The sequence below is a fragment of the Eleginops maclovinus genome, chromosome 18 (genome assembly GCF_036324505.1).
Source record: "Eleginops maclovinus isolate JMC-PN-2008 ecotype Puerto Natales chromosome 18, JC_Emac_rtc_rv5, whole genome shotgun sequence".
Classification (NCBI taxonomy): domain Eukaryota; kingdom Metazoa; phylum Chordata; class Actinopteri; order Perciformes; family Eleginopidae; genus Eleginops; species Eleginops maclovinus.
The window spans coordinates 2,130,927-2,143,426 of NC_086366.1; the positions used below are offsets into that span (position 1 = coordinate 2,130,927).

Here is a 12,500-nt window from a genome sequence, read left to right on the forward strand (position 1 = left end):
GTGCATTTTTGGGGTTTAGGACAGATTAAACAACACATTCAAATACATTTCTTTGAACAAACTGGATGTAAATCTAGATCTAGAAGATAATTGGCTGAAAATTAATTATTTGTTGGTTATTTATGTTTTAAAAATGCATTTTGATGCTGTTTCGGCCACTCCTCTCTGCAGCTCTTCTGCATCTGTGTTTCTGTATTTATGTTTCTCTTCTTCATGTGTGTAGATCTGCGGCGTATGGAAGAACCTGGGGAAGCCCCTGATGCGTCAGCTGCAGACGGAGCAGATGCGGATCGGCATGAGCACGGCGACCGGCGGACAGGACGAGGTGGAAGGGAAGATCATCAAACACCGGGCGCTGTTTGCCGGTGCGTCAGAGTTCTTGTCTTTGTGTTGCATCACTCTGTAAACCCAATATTTACAAAGCCGAGGACTTGTATATGCTCTCATGTGACCTCATAAAGCTTTGCATGGATTAATGTAGCGTAAACAAGAGGAGTGTGTGTATAGAAGTGATACTCACCACGGTGTGTGTTCACAGAGACGTTCAGCTCCACGCTGACGTCGGAGGAGGACGGCTCGGGGATGGGCGGCCTGGCCATGCTGACGCTGAGCGACACCGAGAACAACCTGCACTTCATCCTCATCCTTCAGGGCCTCATCAAGCACAAAGACAAAGGTGAGGAGCAGGAAGAAGCGTCCAAACTGAGCTTTCCAGGAGCTATTCAACCAAACACTTAGAGATCGAGTAGTCCGCTTAAATGGACGACACACTGGTGGGTTTGAGTTTTCCGACCCCATACGACGATTTATTGGATGCTTTATTCTATAGTAGAGGGTTAGGGTTAGGGTCATGTTTGGCACCTTGTTTGAAGTCCATTTGGATGTTGGATATGTTTGTTTTTTCTGGAAAATCAACCAGAGTTGGACGTGCTTTATGGGTCGTCACGTGACCTCATGAGGCTTCAGAAAGTCTAAAAGCCCAGTGCTCTAACCTTGCTAAATCTGTCTCCTCAGAGCCCGTGCTGGTGCCGATCCGAGTCCAGCTGGTGTACCGGCAACACGTCCTGAGAGAGATCCGAGCCAACATCACCTCTCACGTGAGTAACAGCACATCAGGGTGCAATGGGCTGAACGACAGAAATTGATTTCCTTTCATTTCCTGTCACGCAAACAAAGTGCCAAACCCCTGTTGGATTTACAAGACACTAAAAACAGTTGCAGTTTTATTGCTCGGCCTTGGACCAAATATCCTGCAGCACAACTCAAACTCTTCATGGTCATCCAGCCAAAACAAATCAATATATACAGTGGAGGTCATTTAATTGAAACAGTAGACATAAGCAGGACAGTAAAGAAGCATAAAAGTGCTGTATCATAAATCTGTTACTTGTCTGAATAATATAAATGGTTTCGTGCAAATGGTTTGAAATGAGCTCCCAGTATGAAGCATGCAAGGAGTGTTTCGTTGGGACAAGTGTTGACGGATGAATGCAGGGGATGATGGGAGCGTGCGACACCCATCAACACACTCCCCCCCTCCGAGACGGATGTGGTTTTGCCGCCACATCCCCGCGCTCTGATCCCAGCTAACGAGCCCGAATGAGAGTGAGGGGGGGGAGACAGGAGAGGAGAGAAAGTGTGTGAGAGAGGACGTGTTTGCAGGATACAGATGTGAGCAGGGGATGAGAGAGATGCTCACTGCAAACACACTCCTCACACACACTCTTCACACACTGCAAACACACACTCTGAACATACTCCTCACACATGTCAGTGGTTAGCGGTCTGTGGGCTAGGATGGATAAAGGGAGGAAGAGGAGGAAGAGGAGGAGGAGGAGGAGGAGTGATGAAAGGCCGGTCTGTTTCTAATTGAAGGATATTGTCCGTGAAGAAGATGGAAGAGAGTCGAGCCCTCAGAGTCCTCGAGCTAGATGCTAACGCTAAAACCGCCGACTCATTTCAGCTGAGCAACCTCTCTATAAATACAGAGGTGGAAGTACATCAATAAGTACTCCTTTGACATACTTGTACTCACTTTAAGCAACTTTTACTTCTCTAAATATGAATTTGAGTAGTTAGTTACAAGTATTTACAAGTACTTGTTGGCTTAGCTGTACTTCATTTGAGTATTTCCATATACTTTTTACTTTACTACATTCATTAAACACTGAAAGTCACTACTAATACTTCACAATACACACACCTGATAGGTTGATATGATATGCTGGAGTACTTTAATACTTATATGCCCAGTATTTCTTAAAGAATATCTAGAAATGATAATATAATATCAGGAAAGGAGCAACATACTCTGTACTTCTACTTCTGGTGCGTAAAGTACATTTGGCTGGTAATACCTCTGTAAATTTGTACTTGTAATTATGTGAAGTATCCGAGTACCTCTTCCACTACTGTATGAATACAAGTACAAGTACCTTCCCGCATTACTCCATGTCAAAGACAGGTCTTCAAAAGGCGTTTTTTACCTCCTCAGTGACTCTGACAGTGTTATTGCTCTGCCTGATTTACACCAGACCTCCATTCATCCCTTTGCACCTTCCTCCCCTCTCATTATTCCATCCATCCCCTCTCCTCCTCTCCCCCTCTCCTCCCCTCTGCTCCGTGTTGGCTCCTCGCTCTGTGGATTTACGGCACATGTATATTTATATTGAACCCGGGCCCTGAAGTCATAAAAGTAACATGTCTTCAACACGCTCGTACATCTGTCCTGTTACAAACCCCCACCTCCCACCCCCCACCCCCCAGCCCCCAGCCCTGCAGCCTGCCTGAAATTAAACTCAATATGAAACGTGTTAAAGCAATGCGTGCCATGTTTCTGCCTCAGGTCGAAGTGTGCGCTCGTGATTCCAAATCGTTTTACGGTACTTCACCGTTTTGTGTTATTGCCGAGTTAATCTTATCTGGAGGAGCCTTCACTGTTCTGGGATCAGTTCCTCTCCCGGCTGATCTCATCTCTGTTTGGGATGCATGTCTTTAGTTGGGAACGTGTCACCGGTCTGTGTTTTGGCGTCTCGATGTTATCAAGATCTCCACGATAAGACCTTCTCATTGGTTCCCACAGATCCTTAAAGTCTTGAAAGGGATTGAAGCCCACGATGAGGCCTTACTCATGCAGAAGTATTTATAATGTTGAGACGTGGGAATTAGGATTTTATTCAATATTTTTTAATCATATTGTCTGAATTTTCTATTATTTATAGAACTTTAAATCAAAATATTTGTTTTATATCTATCTTTTTAAAATAATTTCAGACTGCCTCTCGCATTTAAGACGTTCAGATGTTTTCTTTCATTTATTATTTATTATTATAACCCTCATTTTTGTCCAAATTCCCCTACTGGGATTAATAAAGCCTTATCTTATCTCATGAGGATAGCCGAGCAAACTGCTTTCATATTTAGTCTCCAGGACGCTCAGTTGAAGCAAACCTCTGTCTGCTAAGTGCACGTTTAATTGGTTAATTGGTTAATTGATTAATTGGCGAAAACCAGCACCATGCTTTTTAGACGTCGTACAATTTGGTTAGCCATGGATAGCAACTGAAGCTAACGGTTTCCCTCTCTGTGCAGGATCCGGACTTCGCGGAGGTGCTGACCGAGCTGAACAGCCGCGAGCTCTTCTGGTTGTCCCGCGGTCAGCTGGAGATTGCCGTGGCAACCGACGGTCAGGACCCCCGACAGATCTCCGGCTTCATCACCGGCAGGAAATCATGTGACAGTAAGTGACGATCAAACACCTGAGGAGACACATTTCATATCATGTCTGTTTTCCGATAAAGCAACGAATCGTACCGAAAGCTTGATTCTTTTCTGTCCGATGATGAGAGACCTTTTTCGCCTTGATGTGGAAATAGTTTGGTTATGTTCAGGTAGAGGTTATGGTTTTCACATCTACAGAAGTGGTGTCAACTCATCTCAGAAGTGGTGTCAACTCATCTCAGAAGTAACGTGACAGATACTCAATGATTGGGTTAAAAAATCCATGAAATTGGCAAAGTTAGGCGATAAATAAGTCGGAATTTATGTTGAAGTAAAAGGCTTTTTGTCCAGAACGTCTAATTTTTGGTTAAATAACAGAAGAAATTGCGATACTTGAGTACTAAAGTAAGTGTCGAAGTGGTGTAAGTTCAGTTCAAAAGCTACGTGGAAATATTGTATTGTTTCTGTACGATGGGAAAGAGTATGGGAACCGTGTGCATCAAACCCTGGAGGTGGCATCAAACACTGCGGAGGAAACAAACAATCGAGTAGTTGTTGATCTGAGCGAGCCCATCTGTGTGTCTCTTCCCATCGTCCTCTGTAAATACTTATCCTCTCAAGTCTTATCGATGCTTTCTAGATGTGTTTGGTGGCCCACCAACACTGTGTGTATGCACCAGAGAGACACAAAGAGAACAGAGAGGGTTCTGGGAAGGCTGTGTGAGGCCGTTAAAGCGTGCACACACACACACATGGTCCTGCGCTGGGATGCATACTTGCACATCAAGGTGTCTCGATCGGCGCTTTGAAGGACACTTTCATTGTCTCCACACACGCGAGACCGAGCACACACACATGTACAAGATGTGTGTGTTTTTCCAAGTTTAACACGGCGAGGTCATTGCGCCGTGATTAACAGCTTGACGTTATGTGTGAAGAATTCAGACCAACACACTCTCTCTCTCTCTCTCTCTCTCTCTCTCTCTCTCTCTCTCTCCCTCTTTCTGTCTTCAGGACAATTCCAGAATCTTTCTCTGTTTCTCATTCCCCTCTTTTCCTCTCTCGGCTCAATCTTTTTTAAGCCTGCTGCATTCAGCAAGGGTTACCTCATAGCACGACTTAACCTTGGGTGGGTTTTTCTTCTCCTGTGTGTGTGTGTGTGTGTGTGTGTGTGTGTGTGTAGCAACATGCATGCTTCTGCTGGAGAGGAAACGCCTCCCGATTAGTGGTTCGATTGAGTCTGTCCGCTCAATGATGGGTTTCAGGGTGAAGGGATGATGTGGCTGTGGCTGCAGAACGTGAGGGAATGCGATGCCTCCCCAAATGTTAACATGACAGGAATCATTGCCTCATCTCGCATGCTACTACAGAGCAGGAGGGAGGTGGGGGGGGGGGAACTCCACGGGGAGAAGCAATACGTAATTTGAACCGGAGCTCGCTCCAAAGTAGATTTCTCTTATATTGATCTGTGTGTTTTCTTTTGGTTTGCAGCGATTCAGAGCGTGATGTCCAGCGGCGACGCTCTGACCCCGGGGAAGACGGGAGGCGTGGGGTCGGCCATCTTTAACCTGCACGATAACGGCACGCTGGACTACCAGGTATGGATCTGTCCTTCAGAGAGAAGGCATTCTGAGTTAGTGTATGGATTTATATAACGTGGAGGTTACAGATTTATGCAAAAAATGTAACTTTTTTATTTAAAAACATTCAGAAATATATATTTCATCACATTGTCTAAATATTCCAGTGCCTCTTTAATGGAAAAGTAACTCTATACTTTCAATAGTCTTTTTTTATTGTAATAAACTGTGACAAAACACACAGTAAAAAAATAATGTGTTTTTTCCAAATTATTTAATATGATTTTTAGTCCCATTTCTTAAAATTCTAGAGGTTAATATTTAATTTTTCATTAAAAAATAGCTTTTTATTGCCTAAAATGTGCACTTTTCTCTAAGGAATCACGACAAAAACAACAGGTAAAGGTCAACCAAAAATAAAACCAAACTCAAGAGTAAAAACAAAGGGCTGGAAAATGTCATAGTTGGATAATAAACACTAGGAGTATTTTTACTTACAAATATTCCAATTTTTACATTTAAAAGAAAAGGTGTTCAACATTAGTTAAATCCAAATCTTTAATATAATTAATAAAGAACTTTTCCCCCAAAATAAATCAGACTGGAGTCTAAATGTTCGCTCGGTTTCCCTCAACCAAACATTCCTTAGTGACCTCTAACCGTTCCACCCCCCCCTCCAGGTCCAGGTGGCGGGCCTCTCCAGTGAGTTCCTGGGCCTCACCATCGAGCTGAAGCCTCGGCGCCGGAACAAGCGCTCGGTCCTGTACGACCTGACGCCGGAGTACGACAAGAACACAGGCCGGGCCGAGGGCAGCTGGAGCCGGCTGGAGGCCCGGCACATCCACATGCTGCTGCAGAACGAGCTGTTCATCAACGTGGCCACCGCCCACAGCCAGGAGGGGGAGCTGCGGGGCCAGATCCGGGCCCTGCTGTACAGCGGGCTGGAGGCTCCCAGACACGGTGAGCAGGGGGGAGGAGGTCCAGTTAATGCTCCGTGTTCTTCTTGTTCTTGTTCTTGTTCTTGTTCTTGTTCTTCTTCTTCTTCTTCTTCTTCTTCTTCTTCTTCTTCTTCTTCTTCTTCTTCTTCTTCTTCTTCTTCTTCTTCTTCTTCTTCTTCTTCATTGACCGTTTCCTCTCTCTTCTTCCAGAGCTTCCCACCCCTCTGGCAGGTCACTTTGTTTCCCCCCCGGTGAGGACGGGGGCGTCGGGTCACGCCTGGGTGTCGGTGGACAGGCAGTGCCACCTGCACTATGAGATCGTGGTGACGGGGCTGAGCCGGATGGACGACCTGACGGTGAACGCTCACCTGCACGGACTCGCAGAGATCGGGGAGCTGGACGACAGCAGCACGACGCACAAGAGGCTGCTGACCGGCTTCTACGGCTCTCAGGTACACACACTTTGTATTATAACTTATACTTTAGCAAATTATTGTTGCCAAATACTGAACATTGTGCGCATGTTTTACTTCTTATGTTTGTTTAAATATTTAAATGTAATTTTTTGCACATTTTTGCTTCAACTCCTATTTTTTATAGATTTAATTTAGTTTATTTTATTTTTTATTGCCGACTTTTGATTTAACACCTTGAGTATATAAGTGAATTTACTTTTTAGAGAGGGCCTTTTTATTGTGATTTTTTACTCTAGCTTCTAATATTTATATGAATACTTCATTTGATCGTTTTATTGAGTATTTTTATTTGAACTTCCTAAGTTTATCTAAATAGTTTTATCTACTTTATTTTATATTTTCTAAATACATGTCTCTCTCCTCTCCTGCAGGCTCAGGGCGTTTTGAAGGACATCAGCGTTGAGCTGCTGCAGCACCTGGACCAGGGCACCGCCTTCATCCAGGTCAGCACCAAGACCAATCCAAGAGGAGAGATACGAGGACGGGTACGTACCGAAAGCTAAAAAACACACCCTCACACACACACACACACACACACACACACACACACACACACACACACACACTCACAATCTTAATGGCAGGTGGGTGGTGGACACTTTTTAAAGTAAAGGTTGTATTTGGATTCAGAGGGACAATTACACACACACCTATTTGCAGCTTTTGCAGGTGTGGAGGTTAAAGAGCTATTTTACGCTAATTTACAATAACAACACACACACGCAACACACACACACACACACACACACACACACACACACACACACACACACACACACACACGCACACACACACACACACACACACACACACACACACACACACACATAAATGTCCAGCTGTTTTAATAGCAAACCCACATAAACACCATCTGCTCCCTGCAGGAACAGTTAGAAAGTCAGTGTGAGAGCAGCCTTAATAAGTCAGGTGTGACCAACAAAAGTCCTAACCAGCTTCCCTCTCTCTCTCCCTCTCTCTCTCCCTCTCTCTCCACCTCTCTCTCTCCCTCTCTCCTCCCTTTTTATCTCTGCAGGTCCATGTGCAGAACAACTGTGAGTTCGGGACGCGGGGGGAGGTGGAGGACTCGGAGTTTGATGACCTGTTTGTGAAGGACCCCGAGGAGCTGAAGAAAGACCCCCACACCTGCTTCTTCGAGAACCAGCACCAGGCCCACGGCTCCCGCTGGACCCCCAACTACGACAAGTGCTTCTCCTGCAGCTGCCAGGTAAACACACACACAGGTGGAGGAAGGACTCCGAGCTTTTTCCTGAGTAAACGAAGCAATACAGTCTAAAAACACTCGGTTAGAAGAAGAAATCCTGCATCAGAGAGGTGTTTTACACGTCGGTTTGCACGCCTTGTCTTTAACCATGCCGGTTTAAAAGTGAAAATGTTGCAAGACTATTGAAATACATGCGTTATTTGGATACATTTACCACATATTGGGCATCTAAATACTTACTTTTTGACCTGAAAACACTTCAAACTATGTAAAGTTAGATATATTAACAGCTTTTAGCTTTGATCAAAATCTCACATTGCTAAGATATATGGAAAATGGCGACCCTGTTTATCGTTCTCAACCAATCAGAAAGATTCTCTGGATCCTAGTTCTGGTGCTTTGATTAGGATGCATATATTTGTCACTAAAACCAAATGCATTTGTTTGCAGTCTTTGTTTACCTCTGGATGTTGTTTGTCCTCTCACCTCTCACATTAAACTGAATCCTGGTGTTGTTGTTTTTTTTCTGCAGAAGCGAACGGTCATCTGTGATCCCGTCATCTGCCCGGTGTTGACCTGCTCCAAAACCATCCAGCCCGAGGACGCGTGCTGCCCCATCTGTGACGGTGAGACAGAAAGGATATATGTGGAGTCTGATGTTTGTAGTGGTTGAGACGCTGCCAAACATGGGGTGATTTACCACAGATGTTGAAGGCTAACTCTTCTTATTTCTTCTTCCTGTTCAGAGAGCAAAGAGCCCAAAGACGTGAAGGTTCCTGACAAGGTGGAGGAACATCCAGAAGGTCGGTCTACCTCCGTCTCTTTCTGGTTCTCCTCTGAAGTCTCTTGTACTGCGTCTTTTGCCCGATGCATTTCTCCCTCTAAAGTTAAAAATAAACAGGCTTTTCTTCCTGACTCTAACCGTGTTTCCTCTCCTCCTGTCAGGTTGTTACTTTGAAGGAGACCAGAAGATGCACGCTCCAGGAACAACATGGCATCCCTTCGTGCCGCCCTTTGGATATATTAAATGTGCCGTCTGCACTTGCAAGGTAAATACACATGGATAAACACACACTCACATCTGGAGGGATTTACTTTCCAGGGTCCCTGAATGCACCATTTATCTTGTACTGTAAAGACGCCAAGGCAGGAATCAGTCAATCAACACAGTGAAATAACTTTAATTAGCCATGTAGGAATTGGGTTTTGTGACGGTTGTTGTATAAAATAATTAAATAAAAATGTTTGTGAAAGGGTAGTGTCCAATAAAAAAAGTGGCATATATAATAATTCATTTAAATATGAGTTCAAGAAAAAAGTCCAATAAAAAGATTTATTTTACATGAAAAAATATTAATATAAACATAAGAAAATAAATTAAAAAGTCCAATAAAAAAAATATGTTATTATTTATTTAAGTAAAATGTGGATACAATTATAAAATAAAATAAAATGAGAAGTTTAATAAAATGGTCAATAAAAAGATAAAACAAAATAAAATAAAGAATAAATATTCATATCCAATAAAAAAATATATAAAATAGAATAAGATTTTTGATAAATACATAAGAAGTTAAATAGCCAGTGCAAACTAAAATCAAATACAACTGAAATAATATTCATATAAACATAAGAAATTCAATTAAAATAAATATATTTAGATTAACTTAAGAAGCTAAATTAAAATGTGTGCACTGTACTACAACTTATAGCATGTCTTTGATGATGTTTGGCATGAATTGCACACTTTTAAAGGCTGCTGATGACGGCATTTTTCCACTAAGGAAAGACTAATAATGTAGAATAAGCAGAAGTTGCTAGCATGTTGCTAACGCTATGCTTCCCCCCCAGGGCTCTTCCGGAGAGGTGCACTGTGAGAAGGTGACGTGTCCGCTGCTCAGCTGCTCCCACCCCGTGCGGAGGAACCCCTCGGACTGCTGCAAGGAGTGTCCGGAGGAGGAGCGCACCACCCCGGGCCTGGAGCACAGCGACATGATGCAGGCCGACGGCCCCCGGCACTGCAAGTTCGGGAAGAGCTTTTACCAGAACAGCGACAACTGGCACCCCTGGGTCCCGCTGGTGGGGGAGATGAAGTGCATCAACTGCTGGTGTGACGTGAGTACTGGGGCTAATGGGAAATAAAGACTGAAGTATTATGGGTGCAGTTGTTGGTGCTGAGAATGTCTCTGACCCCCCCCCCCCCCTCCCTCTCCTCTGTGGTCCACAGCACGGCGTGACCAAATGTCAGAGGAAGCAGTGTCCCGCTCTGAGCTGCACCAACGTCAGCCGCAAGGAGGGGGTCTGCTGTCCTGAGTGCCTCGGTGAGCATCAAACACACACACACACACACACACACACACACACACACACACACACACACACACACACACACACACACACACACACACACACACACACACACACACACACACCTAAGTCAATCAGTTGTATCTCCTTTGAGTAAGCTTTAATAAATGCACTTGTGGTCCAGTTCAGAGCCACATTCCTACTATAAACTTTGAGATCTTGGTGTTTTTTATTTCTGACGAAGGATTTGAGTCATTAGACGTCTTATCAGAGAAACAAGCTGAGCTGACATGAGTCAAATAAAGAACAAGTATTCATATAATCAGAAGAAAATACATTGAAATGTCCAATAACCAAAACATATTTAGATTAACTCAAGAAGATCAAATAAAATAGAAATGTGTGTGTTTTATTACTTTACTGTACACCTGTAGTGTTCTTACTGGTTTTAATCTCCCAGTTTGGTTATTTCAAAGAGGAGGAGACTACTGGGATAATTTGGCTTCTGTCAAGAGACATTCAGGAGGTTTAGGAGTTGTGAGATGAGTAAATATTAGTTGAAATTTGGCTCAAATCCACTCTCTGACATCCCCAGCTCCAAAAATAACACAGATTTTCTACTTGAAACTGTTTTATTGAATGTATTTTTACTAGTTTCCATCACATGACACCTGAGAGGAGGAGACCTCTGCAGATAATCCGGGGAATCTGAATGCAACGACAAGCACCAAAATGTGTCTTTAGTTTTTGAGTTAGACGAAGCCTTGTGTGTCTAAAAGGTCGTGTTTGAAAGCTAAAGTTTTATTTAATCTGCATGAACGTAAAAACTACTTGTGTCCTAAATATATATTTTGTTGTTCTTCCCAGACTCCAAAGAGGAAGAAGCCCTAGTGACAAAAGCTCCGGACAAAAGGCGAAGCTGGAGACACTGATCTGTCATTCCTCCCCCCATCACCCCCACTGATGGACCCGAACCCAGAGCTGCACACTGGGCCTCCCCCCTCCTCTCCCTACACCCACCCTGTTATCAGCTTCAGGATTGTATTGAACAGAGAACAGCAGAGATAATAATATTAAGAAAAGTTCCAAAGACTCTTTAATGAAGGGATGAAGCTACGAAGAGGAGCAGCCAGACTTTACACACCTTTCCTGCCTTGCATTTTTGCTGGAATTTTCTTTTCGCTCGGTTTTTGTTTTTTATAAAATAAAACACAGCTGGGGTTCTCAGCTTCGTTTCCGGAGTCCGACCTCGGTAGGACCATTGACAGGGCTTCTCTTCGAAGTCCAGCCATACAGCCTCTCTCACGGGATGGAGAGGATGCTTAAATATGTGTGAATGTGTACGTGTGTGTGTGTGTGTGTGTGTGTGTGTGTGTGTGTGTGTGTGTGTGTGTGTGTGTGTGTGTGTGTGTGTGTGTGTGTGTGTGTGTGTGTTTTCTACCAGTAAAGAAAAAGACAAACCAAAGATGGAGAAACACAGAAAAAGTCCTTGATGGCAAAGCAGGGTTAAAATCTACGGAAGCCCTGAGAGGCCAAGAAGTCTGATCTCAATTGTTTTGATTTAAATTATAATCATTTTAATCTTCTTATGTCAGTTAAAAGAAAAGAAAACATGTTTTGCTGGGGGAAGAAATATAAGTGAATTAAACAACACACATTTTAAAGAAAGGCGTTTGTTGTTGTAATACTAACATTGGCCACACGAGGCAATGTTCCCCCTTGTTCCAAATAGGGCTAAAAATGATTAAAATATGCTTCTTATTTTAAAAATAACAGCATGACAGTAATGTTACAGTACTAACACACATATAGCGTGTGTTTAGAGTAGAGAAGTTAAAACAAACCTTAAAAACGAAGTCATTATTTAAAGCATCAGTACACTAACAGAGTGGGTTCATTTTCCACTGTAGTTACTTAGATCACATCTGTTTAGTTGAAGAATGTGTGCAAACATACACATTTTAAAGCTGTAGGCTAAATGATATGACTCCACTGTGGTTAAACTCACCTATGCTGGTGTTAATATTGTCATTTTTTAACCAAATTTATAAAAATATGCATTTTCTGGAGTTGATTTAGCTCAATTAACGACATCTAACGTGTTTTTAATCAGCCCTTAACCCTGACAGTGTGTCATGTAGCCTCTGTAATCCATTTCCTCTTCTTACCCACTAATTAGAATTCTGTTTAATTATGCAGAGGGTGGAGTTGGGCTTAGACTGGGGGTTAAAAATACCTCAGACGCTGAGTAAGTACA

General features: G+C 43.2%; 1 protein-coding gene across 1 annotated transcript in view; it reads left to right on the forward strand.

Moving 5' to 3' along the window:
* chrd (chordin) overlaps window positions 1-12,500 on the forward strand; it is a 20,834-nt gene that overhangs the window by 7,731 nt on the left and 603 nt on the right. The window contains exons 7-21 of the mRNA XM_063907862.1: window positions 224-365; window positions 539-676; window positions 1,015-1,097; window positions 3,592-3,739; window positions 5,212-5,318; window positions 5,981-6,260; window positions 6,449-6,690; window positions 7,086-7,199; window positions 7,748-7,939; window positions 8,469-8,562; window positions 8,683-8,739; window positions 8,882-8,985; window positions 9,788-10,051; window positions 10,164-10,257; window positions 11,111-12,500. The exon at window positions 11,111-12,500 is cut by the window's right edge and continues 603 nt beyond it. Of these exons, the coding sequence (XP_063763932.1) occupies window positions 224-365; window positions 539-676; window positions 1,015-1,097; window positions 3,592-3,739; window positions 5,212-5,318; window positions 5,981-6,260; window positions 6,449-6,690; window positions 7,086-7,199; window positions 7,748-7,939; window positions 8,469-8,562; window positions 8,683-8,739; window positions 8,882-8,985; window positions 9,788-10,051; window positions 10,164-10,257; window positions 11,111-11,175 (2,124 nt within the window). The 3' untranslated portion in view covers window positions 11,176-12,500. The remainder of the gene's footprint in view (window positions 1-223; window positions 366-538; window positions 677-1,014; window positions 1,098-3,591; window positions 3,740-5,211; window positions 5,319-5,980; window positions 6,261-6,448; window positions 6,691-7,085; window positions 7,200-7,747; window positions 7,940-8,468; window positions 8,563-8,682; window positions 8,740-8,881; window positions 8,986-9,787; window positions 10,052-10,163; window positions 10,258-11,110) is intronic.